The sequence below is a fragment of the Echinops telfairi genome, unplaced genomic scaffold (assembly GCF_000313985.2).
Source record: "Echinops telfairi isolate 266 unplaced genomic scaffold, ASM31398v2 ScPeMD7_655;HRSCAF=1070, whole genome shotgun sequence".
Taxonomy (NCBI): Eukaryota; Metazoa; Chordata; class Mammalia; order Afrosoricida; family Tenrecidae; genus Echinops; species Echinops telfairi.
Genome location: NW_022104553.1, coordinates 12,892,972 through 12,912,410, shown reverse-complemented (window position 1 = coordinate 12,912,410; position 19,439 = coordinate 12,892,972). Strand labels below are relative to the sequence as shown.

Sequence of the window (19,439 nt, the reverse complement as noted above, 5' to 3'; positions counted from 1 at the left end):
GACATCTGCCCTCATGACACGGGATTCGGGGACCCACGGGACAGTGGTGGGAGGATGTTGTTAGAGGAGTGGGGTGGGGAGAGCCAGCCTATGGGGAGAGGGGTGGGTGGGGAGAGTCCTGGGCATAGTGTGGGCTGTAGGGAACATCAGGGTGGCCCTCCCTGATTGTCCTTTAGAGCCTGAAGGGTCCCATGTCTGGGTCCCACCACTGCTCCACCCTTCCCTACTCCACGGGGTGCTGGGTGACAGGGAGGCAGCAAAGACCCCCAGGCAGTGGAGCACAGAACAAACCACTGCATTTCAGCAGCAAGACCCTTGCTTCAGGGTGGAAGTTACAAAATGTTTTCACAATTTCTGAATCTCCGCAGGGCAGCAGTGCCTGTCTCCGCCTCGGGGCTGCACCCCACTGTGTAAAACCGCACCCCGCTTGTGGACCTGACCCGCTGCTGTTGGGGAGCAGCAGAGAGCAGGAGGGCTGAGGAGGGCGCTCACTACCATCTGCTAAGAGCCAGCTGCAGCCGGGTGCCCAGCAGGGTACTTTCAAGTGACTGAGTGAATGAGTGAGCAAATGAATGAATGAATGAGCAAGCACACAGGCCGAGCCGGCCCCAGGTGTGTCAACCTTGGGAAGGCTTGGGGTGCACACTGTACCCAGAGGCATTGTCAAGGGTTGGGGTGACACTAGAATGACTGTATATTGTTGGCGTGCTGTTACAGCAGATACCTATCTTTTGAAGAAAAAAATATTCCATTACTTCGCTATAACCACGAAAACCATTTTTTGGAAGGCCAGCTTACAGGTATGAGTACACCTGCAAAGGTAGCGCTCTGTGCCGGTCTTCTCATGAGCGCTGGTCAGGGCTGTAGTTCCCACTCAGTGACAATGACACTTGGACTCACATGACAAGCACATGCTGTGCTGGTTGCCACTGCCCGAGCTTGAGGGAGCCCTGGTGGCAAAGGTGACAAGTTCGGCTGCGAACCGCAAGGCCAGCAGTTTGACCACCAGCCACGCCTCTGGAGAAAGAGGAGGCTGTTGACTCCCTTTAAAGAGTGACCATCTTGGAAAGCCACAGAGGCGGTTCTAGCCTGTCCTGCAGGGTCCTGATGAGCCAGAGTCGACTCGATGGCTTTGCGTGTGTATGAGTGTGTATGAACATGTATGAATGTGTATAAGCGTGTATAAGCATGTATGAGTGTGCATGAGCGTGTATGAGCATGTATGAACGTGTATGAGTGTGTATGAGCATGTATGAACATGCATGAGTGTGTATGAGCATGTATGAGTGTACGAGCGTGTATGAATGTGTATGAGCGTGTATGAGTGTGCATGAGCATGTATGAGTGTGTACGAGCATGTATGAACATGTATGAGTGTGTATGAGCATGTATGAGCGTGTACAAGCGTGTATGAACATGTATGAGTGTGTATGAGTGTGTATGAGCATGTATGGGCACGTATGAACGTGTACGAGCATGTATGAGCATGTACGAGTGTGTATGAGCGTGTATGAGTGTGCATGAGCATGTATGAGCGTGTACGAGCGTGTATGAACGTGTATGAGCGTGTATGAGTGTGCCCGTGTTTTTAAAAGGTTTTGTCAAATGTCTGGTGTCTTCCGCGCATGATTGTGAACCTAACTCGATAACTTTGTTGAGAATGAAATGGCAATGAAAATAAATGGAAGGGAGAAAGCATTCTGTTCAGTTACTAATGGAACTAATAACGTTATCGTTTAATGTGGAAAGATTTTACACAACAGTTTAGTTATGAGTATTCATATAATCTGCAGGGCCCTCGGCGGCACTGGGCTGCTGTGTTGATAGGGGTAGACTAGAGAAACAAATCCACGGGGACTCATATGTGTATAAGAAAGAGCTTTATATACAAGTGCAATTGAATACTGAGAAAACATCCCACCCAGTCTAGATCAAGTCCATCAGTCCGATATTAGCCCACATGTCCGATACCAATCGCTAGATGCCTCTACAGATTCACGCCACACACCATGGGCAGGAAGATCACAGGCCGGTGGGTGGAAAGTCTTGTGGATCCAGTGGCAGTGGAACCATCTGAGTGGTGGCAGGGGTCTCCATGTGTTTCCTCCAGCTCCAGGACTCTAGCGTAGCTCCGTGTGTCTTCTCAACAGGAATGTCTCGCAGGGAGTGAGCGTGTGTCCTGCCTCCAGTGAGCTATTGATCTCCTTAGTGTCTCCAAATGAGGTCATCAAGCTACGGTCTGCTTGACAGGCTCACAGGGACTGACACCTTTCACAACTGCTAACCACGAGGCCAGCACTTTGAAGCCACAGAGGCTCTTTGGGGGAAAGATGAGGCTTTCCCATGAACAGTTACTTTTGGAGACCCATGGGGGCAGTTCTACCCTGCCCTGCAGGGTCGCCACGAGGCGGCCTTGACTCCACGGAGGTGAGTTGGAGTTTGTTCAGACAATCCAAGAAGCAGTATGTCTGTGCAGAGTCTGCGTAACTCATCCCTCGCATCTTATTCTACAGCTGAGCTTGATCAGAGGCATTGCTAAGGATTCTGTAAGGAGCCCTGGGGCTGCTAACCACCAGGTCTGCAGTCCAAATCCACCACTTGCTCTTTGGAAGAGGAAGCTGTCTGCTCCCATAAAGACCCACGGTCTTGGACACCCTGTATGGGGGCGGGGGTGTCAATGTGAGTAGGAATCAGGCAGGGCCGTGAGTAGAAGGCTCTGGTAGAGGGTAGTCCAGGGTGGGAGGAGGTGTAGGGGTTGGGGGTTGACACAAGTTACTTTCTTGGGGAACCCTAACCCTAGTGATGCCCCTGTGCGTGGGGAGCACTGTTGGCGGCCGGTGCTGACACAGACATCTCAGCTGGCCCTGGGCCTGGGGACCACCGGGAACAGTTACCCACAAAGCATTGACATTTCCCCACTTTCCTTTCCCGGTGGTTTTGTTAAAGAGATGCCACCGTGTGGGCTGAGTTGAGGGCACAGAGACCACACTATGCGACAGGAAGCCGAGGTCAGGCTTTGGGAGTGGAGCCTCTGTGCCAGGTTCATGGTAGGGCGGGTGCCTGGAGGTGGGGTAGGGGGTGGCTCAAGGGTCTGAGCTGCAGCAAAGGAGGTGGGCGCATCTCAGGGGCCAGAGGGCTGGGAGGCGAGGGGCAGCCCAGTGGGTGTCGAAGAGGTGGTGCACCCACCCCTCCTGGGCATGCTGGGTGGCAGTTTATCTGTGTGTGTGCGATCAATGTCCCACTTATAGAGGCGGGGTTGGGGGGGGGGTAGGGGCTGAGGGATGGGACTGCAGGCAGGTCAGTTGGCAGGTGGGATGGCACAGAGTGGAGGGAATGTTCTGGAGCTGGGGCAGGCTCAGATGGGTGCCACAGCTTGGGGAGGAGCTGGGAACCCACTTCAGGGCGGAGTGAAGGCTTAGGTGGGCACGTGGGCATGGCTGCTGGGAGCTGGGAGCCAGGAGCGAGGAGGCGTGAGAGGCCACTATACTCACTGCAGGGTTCGGCAGCTGTGCCTCTGCTCTGCTTGCTGTGACAAAGCAGGGGCTGCCATGGGCTGGCCTGGCTCATCTGGAGGGATTCGGCCTGCTGCTGGGTGACCCTGGGCCAGGCATAGCCCCGCTCTGGCTTGCTGAGCTCAGTTTTGGCCCGGAGGCCTCTGCGGTCCTTCCAGCTCGGCTGTCTCGGCTGTTCTTGGCAAGGGGCTGTGGCTCCCTGCCTGGCCTCCCAACTTGGCCAGGGTGGCCAGGGCTGGGAAGCTGGGGTGTGAGGGGCTCACTGTGGGGGACCAGGGAGGGCCCAGGGCCCTTGGGACAGGAATTCCAGACTCCTTTCCGCCCTTCCCTGCTTCTGGGTCTATAAGCTGCATCTCTGCCCAGAGATGGGGCATGGGCTCGTCCAGGAGGGCTATGGGGACTTTTGTTCATTATCCGCATGGGCACTGGGACTCTTATTCTGTTAGATGAGAGACTGGGGGTGGGGTGGAAGGTGTTGTGTGTGCACATACACGGGTGCGTGCACCTGCGTTCAAGTGTGTGCCCCAGCCCACCCACACAGTGGGGGCTGCAGGAGAGGGTCCGGCCCTTTTGTGTCTGAGGCCTGCTGCCGAGCCACGGTTTATCAGTTGGAGGAAACTCGCGTAAAGGGAGCTGCAGGAGGTGTTGGTCAGTGGCCTGAGCCTTCCCCTTCTCAACCGAGAGTGGCTTTGGGCACAGGCCCAGACTGCAGCCCCACACCTCGGGGTCTCCGAGGTGTGTGAGACAGTGGAGAGGGGCATCCCAGGGGGCCAGAGTGACCAGCACGCCGCGTCTGTGTGGTGGGTGGCGGCCCTCAGCAGCGAAATGAGACCATGGGGCGTCAGGAGACAGGCAGGTGCTGTGCTCACAGGACCTGCTTGTTCCCCCACTCCACTACCTGGTCGCTCTCCCAGGTGGCCTGCGTCGTGAGGCAGCAGCGAGAGCCCGACAGCCTGGCTTCAAGCCAGCCGGTGCCCTCAGCCTCCCTGGGGCTCCGTCCTCTCATCTGCAGGTGGCAGAGCGGCAGGTGAGACTGTCCGCTGATGAACGGCTCTTGGGCAATGTGCAGACCCCACTAACCAGCTTGCACAGACCCCCACAAATGCTCCCTGACTGGTTGAGCCACACATACTTGCCTTCCAAAGCCCCCTGCAGCCCTGTGCCCCTCATCCCCCCCCCCACTGCCCCCCTCTCCTTCCCCCGGGTTCAAACCCTGCTCAGCCCATGGCTGCCTCCCTGGTCCCTGTGACTCACTGAGATTTCTGCTGACAGGGCGGAGGTCACCTTCTCCTGCTACTGGCAAACGAGGCGCATCAGACATCCCCGGGTGCCCAGCGGGACCTCTTAGAGGGAGCATCACCCGTAAATATTACTTAACCGAACAGTGTCGCCCTCTTCCAGAACAATTAACGTCCCTCCCCTGCCTCCCTCTACATGCCCCCCGCCCTGCTCCCCCCCCACTGGCCTGCTCCCTGTCCCTCCTCCTCCCTCCTGAAACCAGGTGGCTCATCCTTACCCCCCTCCAGCCTCCTCCTCGTGTCCATCTGTCTCCCCAGATTGGGGAGAAATGTTGCAATTGGCCCACTTTCTGACGGGAAAGGAACCATATGGAGAGGTTTGCTGGGAGCTGAGTGCCTGCCCAGCTACCATTAAGGCACGGCCAGGGCTCTGGGTGCAGGCTGGCTCCCGCCAGCTCTCCTGCGACCAGGGGCTGGAAGGAGTCCTCGCCCTGCCCGGGAAGCCTGCCTCTGTCCCTCCTTCTCTCCCTTCCCTGGGACCCCCTGGTGCCCACGCCCTCCTCCAGGGCTTGGCTCTTCTTGGGTGTCTTAGGTGGGACTGCCAGGGTGAGGCCCGTCTGGATGGATGTGGCAGGGATTGAGCGGTGGGAGGTAGTCTGGACTGGGACAGAAGGGCTGTGGCTGCTTTGCCTGCTGCAGAGAATGAGGGGGCTGTGTGTGTGTATGTGCGTGTGGTCCTGGACCCAGTAGTAGGTGTGACATAACCCTGCTGGATAGTGGAGCCCGTTACACTGGAAGTGCTTCTTTCCCTGCCTCCGTGCACCTCCTGCCCGCCTAGACTTGGCTCAATGCTTACTTGCACCCCCTTGCCTTGAGTTGGCTGGGCCCAACCCACCTTTCCTAACCCGGAGTGAGGCCGGGTGCTGACCCTTTCCGCCGGGGGGCTGCCGGGTGAGGCATCTGTCCCTCATTAAGCCCAGGCCCACTCACTGGACCGAGGGGCCATGGGGTGTCCAGTGGCTGACTTGACGTTGACTGGGTCCCCACAGGTCCTTGTTCAGGACCCAGTGGGCCGGGAAGAGGGTGCCATGCCACCACGGAGGGTTTATCTGCATGAAGGGCAACCCTGCACACTTTTCCGTAAACTCTCACCCGGGTACCGGGGGCCCCATGAGGGTCCCACTCTTCCGCATTCCTCAAATGCAGCCAATGACAGAAACAGCCGCCTGAAAATGCTTCGGCACCGTGGCTTCCAGTGAGATTGCAACACACATGTGGCCCCGGCCCAGCTGCCCAGCCGCTCAAGAGAGACACACCTGAGGCTGGGACCGGGCCACAGTGATGTGAGGGTCCCTGTGCTTCAGCCTCACAGCCTGGGTTTGAACCCTGGCTTCACTGTGCCTTGACCGTGCATCTTCAGGTCAGTGCTGTCTCCTGTTTGCCTCAGTTTTCCCACCTGCGAGATGGGGGTGCAAGTAGGACCTGTCTCACGGACGATGAGGATCGAGTGAGCAAATCCCTGGACTACATGCCGGGCATTTCTGCGGCACCACATCACAGGGTAGTTTCCTCCCTTAGTACAGATGGGGAAACTGAGGCAAGCCAGGAGACGCGCAGAGCCAGAGGTCACTCTGCGAGTTTGTGGCGGAGCGCGGGTTTGAGCTCAGGGCGCAGACCCGGACTCCCACCCTCTAATCGCTCCTCCCTGGGTTCCCACTGGGTGGGCTGGGAACTGGGCAGACTGAAGAGGGGCCGGCGAGGGATGGGCAAGCTGGTACCCAGGGGGTGGGCTGAAGCCAGTGATGGGTGACATATTGGGGGTGGGTGGGAAGAGGAGCAGCTGGGTGATTGGGGGGGTCTCATCAAAGCTGATTTCAGAGGCTCTTTGGATGGCGCCTGCAGCCTGTGGGTGGGCGCAGACGGCAGAGGTGGGCTTTTTGCAGGGGATGAGCTCATGAGGCAGGCAGGTCCTGGTCTCTGTCCCCTTCCCCAGAATTCAGCAGGGAAGGAAGTGCGAAAGATGTGTCAGAGAAGTGGGGGTGATTCGAGCCTCTCGAGGGCCCTCCCCGGATTCCCACCGAGCTTTCAGACTGTGCCACCCAGAAGCCCTCCCATAAGAATCCGGCTTCCAGCTGGGAATCTGATCAGGAAGAAGGAGGTAGGGAGGCTGGAGTGTCACTGCCCCGGTGCATGCTGGGCCCTGGGGAGCTTGGCAAGGGGCCTGGGGGAGGGCTGGGTGCTCACTAGAGGCGGTTTGCAGAGCTGCTGCCTGGGAGCTGGGCACCAGGGGGCAGCCCTGTATGCCCCTTCTTCCCAGGCTGGGCTCAGGGAAGAGGCCACTAAGAGCCCAGGGCGGGCAGTTTGCCTTCCTCCTCGAATCCTTCTGAGGGGGTTACGATAAAAATAACCGACACCCGGGCGCTTACCAGGTGCCAGGTGTTGTGTTTGTATGCATGGACTCTCTTGTTTTTACTTATTTATTTTTACGTCAATGAAGTCTCCATTGTGTGCTTGCCAGTTCACGGGCGGGCATGATCTCTGCCGGTGCAGGCAACAGGGCCCGCTGCTGCTCCACTTTCTCTTCTTGGCACACAGGGGCACTAAGGTTCAGAGACAGGACGCCATTTGCCCAGGCTTTGCACAATCGTATGTCATGGGCAGGTTCTCAAACCTAGCTTGATGAACTCGGTTTGACATTGAGCCACAAAGGCTTGTCAAGTTAAAACCCAGAGAGGACTCGTGGTTACAATGTAATTAATTCCCTGCTGTATTTCCTGCAGTCACACCCACTGTTGATTCCGGCTCATAGCAGCCAAAAGGACAGTAGAGCTGCTTCTTAGAGGATCCGAGAGGGAAAAACTACAAAAGCACGCAGTCTCCCCTTTCTCCTAAGGTGCGGCTGGTGGGTTCGAACCTCAGACCTTGCCGTTAGCCAGGCAACGCCACCAGGGCTCCTTAACATTGTGTGCACCCCAGGATTTCCACATCCAGCATCCATCAGGGCAAGAATGCACCTCACAGCTGGAAACACCACCCGCGCCGCTGAGATCCTGAAAAGTTGTAGAAGGGGTGGGACTGGGGAGTGGGGCTGCAAAATGCCCCGGACTGAGTCCCTGGTGGGTAGAGATCAGTGGCCGGCACTCAGGGTGACTGACAGACAGCCCAGCGAGCTCACTTGTCATGGCCACTCTGAAGGTGATGGCATTACCTCCGCTTTACAGATGATGTATTTGAGGAACAGAGAGGTTCAGTCCCTGGCCCCAGGTCACACAGCAGCCAGCGGTAGAATCAAGATTTATACCCAAGCCACCTGGCTGCAAAGAGCTATGCTGGGACCTCCTTAGCAGCAGCTCACTTTGGGCCCCGGATCAGGAATGTGTCTGGTACCCGGTGGAGCTGCGTTTTTTGCACTGTGGCTGGGGGCCAGGCAGGGGGTTGGACGGCCCCCAGCCCTGCTCTCTGGGGGAGAGAGAAAGTGCCCAAGCGAGCCTGCAGTCCCCACCGCCCTTGCTGACGGGTGCCTCTCCCACAGGGGGCGTATGCATCGCCCAGTCGGTGAAGATCCCTCGGGAGCCCAAGTCCGGTGAGTTTGACAAGATCATCAGGCGCCTCCTGGAAACCTCGAACGCCAGAGCGGTCATCATCTTTGCCAACGAGGATGACATCAGGTGAGGGCAGCCAGTGGCCACGGGCTGGGGGTGGGGACTGAGGGCGGTGGGTACCAAGTGTGGCATAAGCCTTGGTCATGGGAGACTTCCCTGGACTAGCCTGATCCCACCTTGGGGTCCAGAGGGGCCAGTTTGGTGAGAATGTGAGATGAGAGTCCCTTCGGGCTGGGGCGACGCTACCTCCGATTAGTGGGGCACCCTCCTGTCGCTTCTCCCTGTCTCCTGCCTTCATTCCACAGCCCAAATGATGAGCACAAAGCCTCCATGGGGAGCGGCAGGGGGCAGTTACGGGCATGGGCTTGGGCTATGTGTCGGTCTGGGTAGACTAGAGAAACAAATTCATAGACACTCATGTCTATAGGAAAGAGCTTTACATAAAGAGTAATTGTACATTAAGAAAACATCCCAGCCCAGTCCAGATCAAGTCCATAAGTCCAATATTAACCCATTTGTCCAGTACCAGTCTGTAAAGTCCTCTTCAGACTCACGCAACACATGCAATGCCGCTGAATACAGGAAGATCACAGGCCAGTGGGTGGAAAGCCTTACGGATCCAGTGGCGGTGGAAGCTTCTTAGCGCTGGTGTGGGTCTCCGTGTGGCTCCTCCAGCTCCAGGGCTCTGGCTGCCATCAGCCTAGCTCCGTGTCTCTTGTCAACAGGAATGTCCCGCAGGCAGCTATTTATTGCCTTAGTGCCACCAAATGAGGTCATCAAGCTGCGACCTGATTAACAGGCTAAACTCCACCCCATTCACTCTTAAGTCTCAGATTGGTGACAGAGTCTACCACAGGCTGGAACACGTGGGTTCTGATCCGGCCCTCCTTCCCACTAGCCTCGGCTGTAGGCAGCAGGGCCGCTCTCCCTAGGCATGTTGCCAGGGACCTGGAGGTGGGCAGGGCATGAGTTCTAGCTGATCACTAAGCTCTCAAAAGCCAGAGAGACCCTTGTAAAGAGGGTGCCTCAGGCCAGGGAGGCGAAGTTCTCCGAGTCCTCTGACATCTTCAGACCTGAGCAGAGAGTCAGCTCCGGACCCCTGTAAGCCTCACACACCACACTCAAACCAAGCCCCCTGCCGCCAAGCAGACTAACTGGCCAGGACGGTACAGGACAGAGTCGACTAGCCAGGACGATAAATCTTTATGGGAGCAGACAGCCTCATCTTTCTCTCGCAGAGAGGCTAGTGGGCTTCAACTGCTGACTTCCTGCTCAGGGGCCCAGCATGCACTGCAGCGGCAGGGCTCCTGGGAGCCCTATGGAGTCCTTGAATTCCGACTGGCTGTTCCACTGCCCATCGGTCATCCAGGGCCGGGGCAGGCGATGGTCCAATCTGAGTGTTTATTCTTCACCTCAGACCCCAGTCTCAGTCCCTGGCTAATGTCCAAAGCCTGACATTACCGGTCCCCATACCCCACCTAGATTTGTCCCCGGCCCTTGCTTATTGTCCTCGAGGGCCAGCTTCCGTTCAGCCAGGATTCTTCATCAGTGTCAGGTCTCCAGCTTTCCCTAACAGGATCCACAGCCTTCCCGGCTTCGCGCAGCCGTGGGCCAGGCTCCCCAGGGCCACTGCGTGCCCTACATGCCCTCAGCTGAGGGAAGGGCAGATGATGGAGGGGTGGGAGGCAGGAAGCCAGACCCTGAGACCGCCCACGTGAGGCAAGAGATGGTGAGGGAGCACTAGGTGGTGGTTCAAAGGGGCATGGCTGAGAAGGTGGACACAGGCCGTGGGGACTGATTGGTTAGGGGTGGCGAGGGTGAGGACGAGGGAGGAGCCCTGGATTCCCCCCCCCCCCCCACAAAGATTCCTGGGTAGGAGCAGCGAGGGAAGGTGGGTGGAAGCTGAGGACTGACAGTGTGGGATGGGACAGGGGGAGCCTGAGGGAGGGGCGTGGTGTCTTCCAGCCACCAGAATCTGAATATAGACAGCACCTTCTCTGCTCAGAGCAGGTGAGCCGATGGCATGAGGCCAGAAGACCTCGGATTTTCCATCCTGCCCAGTGGGAATGATAGCACGCTCCCACGCCCTCAGACAGAGGTGGGGGTGTGTGTGTCAGAGGCTTCAAAGGGGGAGGACTTGGCGCCCCCAGGCCCAGAGTCTGGGGTGCAGTGTTGGGGCCCTCGTCCCAGCGAAGAGGCGAGGGTGTGGAGGGCCCTGGGCTGGACTCTGAGCAGGCTGCAGGAAGAGTACAAGGGAGGAGCGGGGGTCATCTCTGGAGAACCGTGCGCATTTTCAGAAACAAATCAAGGTAAAAATAGACCCAGGTGACTTTGCAGGGGCGGCGGGCTGGGTGCCCTGGTCATCGGGCTGGCCGATGCAGCCGGGTCTTAATAGAGATGCGGGTGTGGGTTCTGAGAGCAGCCCCAGCGGTCACCTGTGGTCACCATTAGTGGTGACCTGTGGAGGGGCGTGTGTGCAGCAGGTGAAGGAGCCCGGGAAGTGTCGGCAGCTGGTGGATGGGGGGGGAGGGGCGGGGTGGGGCCATGGTAGACAGCAAGCCTAGCTCAGCGTGGCCCAGCCACAGCTTGGGGGCCATTGGTTTCTTCTGGAGGCCTTCCTGCACCAGCTGTCTACCTCTAGACCAGCGGTTCTCAACCGGTGGGTCGAGACCCCTTTGGGGGCCGACCGATCCTTTCACAGGGGTCGCCAGATTCATGCCAGTAACAAAATGACAGTGATGAAGTAGCAACGAAATAATTTTATGGTCGGGGGGTCACCACCACATGAGGAGCTGTATGAAAGGGTCGCGGCATTAGAAAGGTTGAGAATCACTGCTCTAGGCCCTGGTATCTGCTCCTAATGCTCTCTGGTGGGACGGGGCTGGCGGGTCCTGCCTCTCACCCGCTGTGTGACCTTGGGCAAGTCACTTGCCTCTGCTGTGCGTGTTCCTCTTTCCTTAGAAGGAGCTGGGGTGGAGGGAGTGTACCCCTTCCCTAAGTCCCCCCTCCAATGAGCTGTCTTTGAGGGGCATGTAGTCAGTGCTGGTTGAGCACCCCTGTGGGCTCTGGGCTGGGCCCTGGGGTCCTGGGCTGGGCTGGGGTCCTGCAGGGTGTGGGGGGCAGCTCTCAGAAGGACCTGGACTTGTGGCACAGGAGGGGTGGGTGAGCGGGTACCGGTGGGAGGGGCCTGGCAGGGGCTGAGGGCGGAGAGGTGAAGGTGCACAGGACTGTGTGTGCACGGATGGCCAGAGGGGTGAGAAGAACTCAGAGATGCGGAGGTGGGCTTAGCTGGTGGGAGCCCGAGGAGACGGGGGCTGGGCAGACATGGTTCTGGGACCCCAATCCAACATGGGGGAGGTGTGGCCCCGGGAACAGGGACGGGTCTGGGGAAAGCACTGAACTGATGGGACCAGGGGAGGGGTAGGTAGAGGGGGCTAGCCATGTGTCTGTGGGCCAGTGTGGGCACCATTGGTTTGGGTTCTGAACAGCTGTGGGCCACGGTGCGTGCGGCCATGGGCTGTGAAGGGGACAGTGTGGGCTGGGGCAGTTGGGGTGCAGGCAGGGTGGGGCGGTACGGACAGACACGGCTGGGCTGGCGTGTGTGCCCACAGGCGCGTGTTGGAGGCCGCTCGAAAAGCTAACCAGACAGGCCACTTCTTCTGGATGGGCTCAGACAGCTGGGGATCCAAGATCGCACCCGTGCTGCGCCTGGAGGAGGTGGCCGAGGGCGCCGTCACCATCCTTCCCAAGAGGATGTCCGTGAGAGGTAGGCCTCAGAGGGCCCACTGCCCTCGCCCCACGGCCCCACTGCTCTGCCGCATCGTCCGCCCCCGGCAGGCGCCATCCCCTCTCTCTGGCTCTTCACCTTCCCACAGTGCTCCCTCCCTCCCTCCCTCCCTCCTTGTAGGCCCAGGGCTCTTCTGCTCCGAGGGGGCTGGGGTTCGGATCCAGATCCAGCCCTTCGCAGCCATGCTGCCTGTGGGAGAAGAGGGTGTGTGTACAGGGGGCTTCTCCTGCACCCGTCATCGAAGCCCTCCTCCCACTGGGGGCAGAAGAGGCTAGAGGGCTCAGCCTGCCTGGAGCCCTGCTGGGAGCCACCATCAGGCTGTGCAGTGGGGAGCAGCCTCCCCGCAGGGCCAGCATGGACAGGGAGCCCCTCAGATGGGTTTGCGGTTGGGCTTGCCCTGCCCTAGATCCCTTCATCTCAGGAGGGGACTCTGGTCACTCGGGGCAGAAGCAGACTCGGATGGGAACTGTGTGGGAGCAAGGCAGGCAGTTCTAGATAGTGGCCTGGTTTGGCAGGGACCTGTCTGTCCTCACCACCCGGGAGGCTCCTGGCGCCTTCCCTACCCCTGCTCTCTCCCTGCTTACTGGACCCCCGCTGCTGGGGCTGGACGGGGAGAGAATGAGGCCCGGGAAAAAGAGGGGCTTGCTCAAGGCCATGTACTAGCGTTGTCTGCTCACTCCCGGGTGGATGGGGTGCAGGTGGTGGAAGTTTCCACACGGCGCCTCTCGGCTACAAGCCACAATCAGCACATCACACTGGCTGTGGCTTACAGGTGTCCACCAATGCCAGGCCTCTTTTTAAAAAAAATCATTTTATTGGGGGCTCGTATAACTCTTATCACAATCCGTCCATCCATCCATTGTGTCAAGCACATTTGTACATTTGTTGCCCTCATCCTTCTCAAAACATTTGCTTTCTACTTGAGCCCTTGGTATCAGCGCCTCATTTTTTCCCTTCCCTCCCCGCCCCTCCCACAAACCCTTGATAATTTATAAACTATTATGATTTTGCCATGTCTCACACTGTCTGATGCCAGGCCTCTTATAGACGTTGCAAGGAGGCTCCCCAGCACCTCCAGAGACACGGGGGTGGGGGCAGGGGGGCGCAATGTGAAAGGATGGCAGTGAATTTGAGGGTTTCCAAGGCTCTCAGTCTTTTCGGGAACAGCCTCCCCTTTCTCCTGAGAAGTGGCTGATGGATTTGAGTGTCCAGCCTCGAGGCCAGCAGCCCATTGTCTAGCCCCCCGCACGCCCAGGCATCTCAGAGAAGCCCTTCTGGCAGGGGTGCTCAAGTGGGGGAGACTTGGCCTTCCAGGGTACATTCTTCGGCAATGTCCGGAGACCTTTGGGTGGTCCCAGCTGGGGAGAAGGAACCGAGAGAAGATGCTGCCGCTGTCTAACATCCCAGAAGGCGCAGGAGAGACTCCAGGGCCAAGGGTTTTCCGAGCCCCTGGAGGTGGAGTGGGGGAACTCTGGGGGTGTAGTGTTCACACGTTAGACGGCTAAACTTTGAGACCGGCGGTTCAGAACCACTAGCTGTTCCGAGGGAGCAAGAGAATGCTTTCTACTTCTGTTCCAGCCTTGGAAACCCACAGGGGCGGTTCCACCTTGCCCTACAGGGCCGCTGTGTTCAGGATCCACTGGATGGTCGTGACAAGTGTCAACAGCGCATCGAAGCATCCGCCCTCGACTAATCCCCCACCCCGCGCCAGCCTTGCTCTCTGCAGCTCTGGGGAACGGTCACGTTACCCCGACTTGGACTCTGTGAAGGAGCCCTGGTGGCCTATTGGTTATGAGTGGGGCTACTAAGGTGGAGGTCGGCAGTTCGAAACCACCGCTGCTCCACAGGAGAAAGATGAGGCTCCTTGCTTCCGGGAAACTTTACAGTCTCAGAAACCCACGGGGGCAGTTCTAGCCCAGCCTGTGGGGTGACTACCAGTGCGAATCAGCTTGAGCAGAGAACTCACCAGTCCCGCCATCCCTGCCCGAGCACCTCAGTCATTTGTGTCCACGGCACGGCACGCAACAGTTGCTGCTTCAGTCTGGCACAAGGGAGGAGGCAGCGGGCCTTCCGCCTGCCCGCAGCCCTGGGGGACAGCCTGTTCTGCTGAGAGCAGGGCTGGGGAGTCCTGCAAGCACATGGACTGAGTCTGTCCCCTGGTGGGTAGACTCTGCCCTGGAAGAGGAAGATGTGACCCCCTAGCCTCTCCGGCCCGGTCTCCTCGCCAGAACCAGAGCAAAGCTCCCAGGTTTGGGCAGCCATGAGGCCCTGCCCTAATCTCAGGACCCCAGGGTGGCCCCCCACCAGAACCATTGCTTGGTGGCTAAGAGTACATCCTCAGCGGTGAACTGCCCTTTCGGAAAAGCAACCATTTTTTAGATTACACATGTTCCCCTGGGTCGCAAGACAGCTCTTTTCTTTTCTTTTTTTTTAATCAATTTATTGGGGCTCATACAATTCATCACAATACATAGATCAATCGTGTAAAGCACATCTATACATTTGTTGCCCTCATCATTCCCAAAATTCGCTTGCCTCTTGGGTTCCCGGAACCCGCTAATTTTCCTTTTTTCCCCCCTCCCCTTCCCTTCCTCCTCTCCTCTCCCCCATGCGCCCTTAATAATTTATAAATTATTATTGTATCTTATATTACACTGTCCGGCGTCTCCCTTCACCACCCCTCCGCTGCCCGTCCCCCAGAGAGGAGGCCACACGTAGCTCCCTGTGATCCATTCCCCCCTACTACATCCCCTTTCCCTCCTGGTATCGCCACTGTCACCCCTGGTCCTGAGAGGTTCCTCTGTCCTAGATTCCCTGCGTTTCTGATTCCCATCTGTACCGCTGTGCATCATCTGGTCTAACCAGGTCTGCAAGGCAGAATTGGGGTCCTGGTAGTTGCGGGGAGGAAGCGTTCAAGAACCAGAGGAAGGTTGTGGGCTTCATTATTGCTATACTGAACCCTAAGTGACTCATCTCCCCACTACCCCTCTGCAAGGTATGTCCAGTTGTCTAGAGATGGGCATTGGGTCTCCATCACGCGCCACCCTCATTGACGAGGATATGATTCCCCCTCCCCACCTTTGGTGTTTAAAGCCTGGTCCCTTTGGCCCTTCATGATCACACATGTTGGTGTGCTACTTCCATGTGGGCTTAAGACAGCTCTTTTCATTTGGAATGAAATACATCGACCCACTTTGGGGGGGTCTTCAGAGAATGGGAAGGGGTGTGCTGGGGAGTGGGGGGCGGGGGCCGAGGCCCAGCCGTCTGTCTTCATCTTCCGCCAGGCTTCGACCGCTACTTCACCAGCCGCACGCTGGACAACAACCGGCGCAACATCTGGTTTGCGGAGTTCTGGGAGGACAACTTCCACTGCAAGCTGAGCCGCCACGCGCTCAAGAAGGGCGGCCACGTCAAGAAGTGCACCAGTGAGCATGCGCGCGGGGCGGGGTGGGGCCTGATGGGTGGGGACCCTAGGGGACTAGGCCTGAAGGTTGGGACCTTAAGGGGCTGGGGGTGTAGGGGTGAAGCTAGAAAGAGCGGAGTAAGGGCAAAATAAAAGGTGTAGGCTGTTTCCACGGGAGAAAGGACCTGGCTTTCTGCTCCCGAAAGATTACAGCCTCAAGGGGCCCACGGCGGAGAGTGTGAGGGGCTGTAGAAGCAAGAGGGGGGCCCGCGCCTGGTGGGGGTGCTAGGAGGCTGGGGCGGGCTTTAAGGGGGGGCAAGCCCTGAGGGGCGCGGCAGGTCCATTCTAGGGCCTTATTGAGAGGCGTTTGGTGGGAAGTCGTCTTGGAAACCACTCTGGTACCTTGGGAGGCAGAGCCTCAGTGATGCTTACTGTCCCCAGACGGACTCCTGGGACCCTGGCAGGTGCCTCGGCCTCTAAACGCCTTGGGCTTCACCTTCACACCAGGGAGGGCCCCCACCGGCCCGTGCCTTACAGAAACCACGCTAATCCCTCCCTCTGGGTCCCCTCTTCACGCACCCCGAGGTTCCGGCTCGGTTCTCAGCACAGTGGGTAGAGCGGAGAGATCACGGGTCTCTGGGGTTTTCCTTCTAATGGGAAGACACAATAAACAAGAGAAATAGGTGGACTGTGGACTGCAGGAAAGCAGGTGTGTGTGTGTGTGTGTGTGTGTGTGTGTGTGTGTGTGTGTGTGAGGAGGGACAGCTGGCTCCTGAGTGGCTGGGTCTGGAAAGGTCACCTTTGAACGAAGCCCTGAGTGGATCGACAAGGAGTCATGCTTGGGGAGTGTGGACCATTTACAGATGGGAAAACAGAGGCTCCGGGGAGGTAAGTAAAGGAGCCTGCGTCCGCACCCATGGAGGTGGTGGGGCATGCTTTGGTCCCTGGACGGAGCTCTGCACCAGAGCCCCTAGCGCAGCCATCTTGGTAGCCTGCAGTCAGACCCATCAGACGCCGCCGCCGTAGGGCCCGCCTCACAGCTGCGGGGCGAACAGCAGGCACACCAGTGGCAGAACGGGAACGGCGAGCAGGCATTTGTGCCGTCCGTGCTGCATGCCCATCTCGAGCCTGGTGTTTTACATTTCATCTCCAGGGCACAAGTGGAAAAGCTGGGATTTCAGACCAAGCCCTCTGGCGGGGAGATGTCCTGCCTCAGGGGTGCTGATGTCCCAGTTCCAGGACCCTGTCTGCCCTGTCCTGGCCTTTGAGGGGTACTCCCTGCCACATCCCCGGAGGAGCCCTAAGCGAGCCCCTCCCCTGGGGAAACAAGGGAAGCCCCATAGCATAGTGGTTAAAGCGCTGGGCTGCCACCGGCAAGGTCAACAGTATGGAAACCACCAGCCACTCCATAGGGGAAAGGTGAGGCGGCCCGCTCCTGTGAGGAGTTTCTGTCTTGGGCGCCACAGGGCCTTATAGGGCGATATGAGTTGGAATCAGCCAGATGGCAGGGACTATGTGCCAAGGACCTCTGGTGGCATTGTCAGGTAGGCATCAGATTGCTAATTTGCAAGGTTGGCAGTTCACACCCACCAGCTGCTCTGAGGGAGAAAGGCGAGGCTGTCTGTTCCTGTGAAGATTTACAGCCTCAGAAACCGGGGCCATGATTTGCTGGAACTGGCTCAATGACAATGGGTTTGGTTTTCGGTATGTGCCAGGCTGTGCCACCCATTAGGGGCACTCATATTTGTTCAGACCATCGGCCACACAGGGCCAGAGGAGCGCTAGACCTTCCCCTGCATGTCACTTCCCACTGTTCCACCAGGAAATCAGTTGGCATTTACCAAAGGCTGACCATGTGCCCAGCCCCAGGTGGGACTCAGCGAGCACTCAGACCTGCCCGGGGGAGCGCCCTCTGCAGGTGGGAGACAGTGTGACCTTGCCAACAAGGTGGTGTATGGTGGTGAGGCCAGGGCAGTCTGTGCCACTAGCTGCCCGAGTGGGCACAACAGGAACAGTGAGGTCAGAGATCAGATCCAGGCTTCCAGGAGGGAAGCTGCTGGGATACGCTGGGAAGCTAAGGGGTTGTGTTTTAACGAGGGAGGGCTGAAGGCAGTCGGGAGCAAGCCATGCAGCGAGCGCTCTGGGTAGAGGGCACAGCGTGTGCAAAGGCCCTGCGGTGGGCTCATGCCTGGTAGACCTGGGAAAGAGCGAGGAGGCCGTTGGGTAGAAGCCAAGTGAGCAACAGGTAGAAGCTGAGGTCTTAGAGGTGGGAGGGGCGTTAGCTCGCAGGGGCCTTTCAGTCCATTTGTAAGGATTTGGTCCGTTCTGCAGACTGAGAGCGAAGACCACTGCTGGATTTTGAAAGAGGATTGACGTGATCCGATTTCTGTTCTAACAGGATCACTCTGGCTGCTGCCTGGAGTGGAGTCTGTGGGGCAGGGGTCGAAGTGGGAGACCAGCTAGGAGGCTCTGCTCTAATCTTGGCGGAGCTGATGGCGGCCGAGGAGGTGACAAAGAGGCTGATACTTAACAGGATTTTACAGTGGTGCAGATTTTGTAGTAAGATGCAGAGGGTGCAACAGAAGGTGAAAGAAGGACCAGTGGGTGGGTGCCACCCAGCATCAGGGGTCACCCCCCTCCCACCCTCAGGGACCTCCTCCCATACCAGACCATACAGAACCTTTGCTTATTATCAATTTTGATGTTCGTTATACACTTTAATCATGAAACTACAGGTGACACACATCATTGCAATATACTTGCAGGTAATATTTTGTAGAGTACAGTGAACCCTCGTTTATCGCGGTTAATCGGTTCTAGACCCTACCGTGATAAATGAAATTCCACGAAGTAGGATTCCTTATTTGTAAATCAAATATTTTCGTAGTTAGAGCATAGAGGACATGAAAAAACACCCTTTAGTCACCATTACACTCGTATTACCCAATTTATTAAACGAAAAAGGGAAAATACAGTAAAACATTTTGGACGTTACAATGATCATTTATTATTTATTATATTATTTATGGCATCTAGTTTACAGTATGCAGAAGAGGATTCTGGTTGAGGTTTGTCCGCTGTAAAACGCTGATAGAGCTGCCTTGCCTTCTCCCAGATGACTATCGAATCCAACGGAATGTTTTTCTTGCACCTGTCATTGATCCAAACGGCTAGGACAGACTCCGTTTTTACTATGAACTTATTACGACTTGTCACGATGCGCTTTGCTTCCTTGTTGAAAGTGAAAGTAGCTGTAGCACGGATGTTTTTTTCCTCTTTACGGATGGAGGAGTGAACGGAAGACTCATTCAAGTCGAAATGGCGTGCAACCTCCACGATTTTCTTGCCATCTTTGATCATATCCAAAAGTTTGACCTCTTCCTGGATGGTGAGCATCTTCCTCTGGCGCTTATTTTTATTGTCAGAGGGCTTCGAAGAAGCAGCTCGTTTAGGAGCCATCATAGGGCTTAGATAAAATCTCTTAAAAATCACAAACAATTACAGTACACTGTACAAAAGCAAAAATGCATCTGATACGTAGCTCCGATACGTAGTGATGCAGACAGAAGCGTGTACAGTATGAGCCAATCAGTGGCAGTCGTGACAGAGCATGCGCTGTTACGCAAAAACCGCGATAGAGTGAAGCCGCGGAAGTCGAAGCGTGAAGTGGCGAGGGTTCACTGTACATGAACACTAGCAACAGCATTGCTTTGTGAAATCCTTCCACATTGAATGACAACATGATGAAATTGAGTGGAAGCCCTTTAACCTTCTTCTTCTTCTTTTCCTTTAATGACGGCTCCATTTATTGGTGCCGGTTTACAAATACTACTTACCACAATATTGTGGTTAAAACTCCAGGCGACAACATTAAACACAAAACAAAACAGAAAACAT

At 57.0% G+C, this 19,439-nt stretch overlaps 1 protein-coding gene across 4 annotated transcripts in view; it reads left to right on the top strand.

Moving 5' to 3' along the window:
- Positions 1-19,439, top strand: part of GRM4 (glutamate metabotropic receptor 4) — a 127,103-nt gene that overhangs the window by 81,180 nt on the left and 26,484 nt on the right. For all 4 annotated transcript variants that reach the window (XM_004717237.4, XM_045292816.1, XM_045292815.1 and 1 more), the window contains 3 exons: positions 8,283-8,418; positions 11,964-12,118; positions 15,424-15,564. In XM_004717237.4, the coding sequence (XP_004717294.1) occupies positions 8,283-8,418; positions 11,964-12,118; positions 15,424-15,564 (432 nt within the window). The remainder of the gene's footprint in view (positions 1-8,282; positions 8,419-11,963; positions 12,119-15,423; positions 15,565-19,439) is intronic.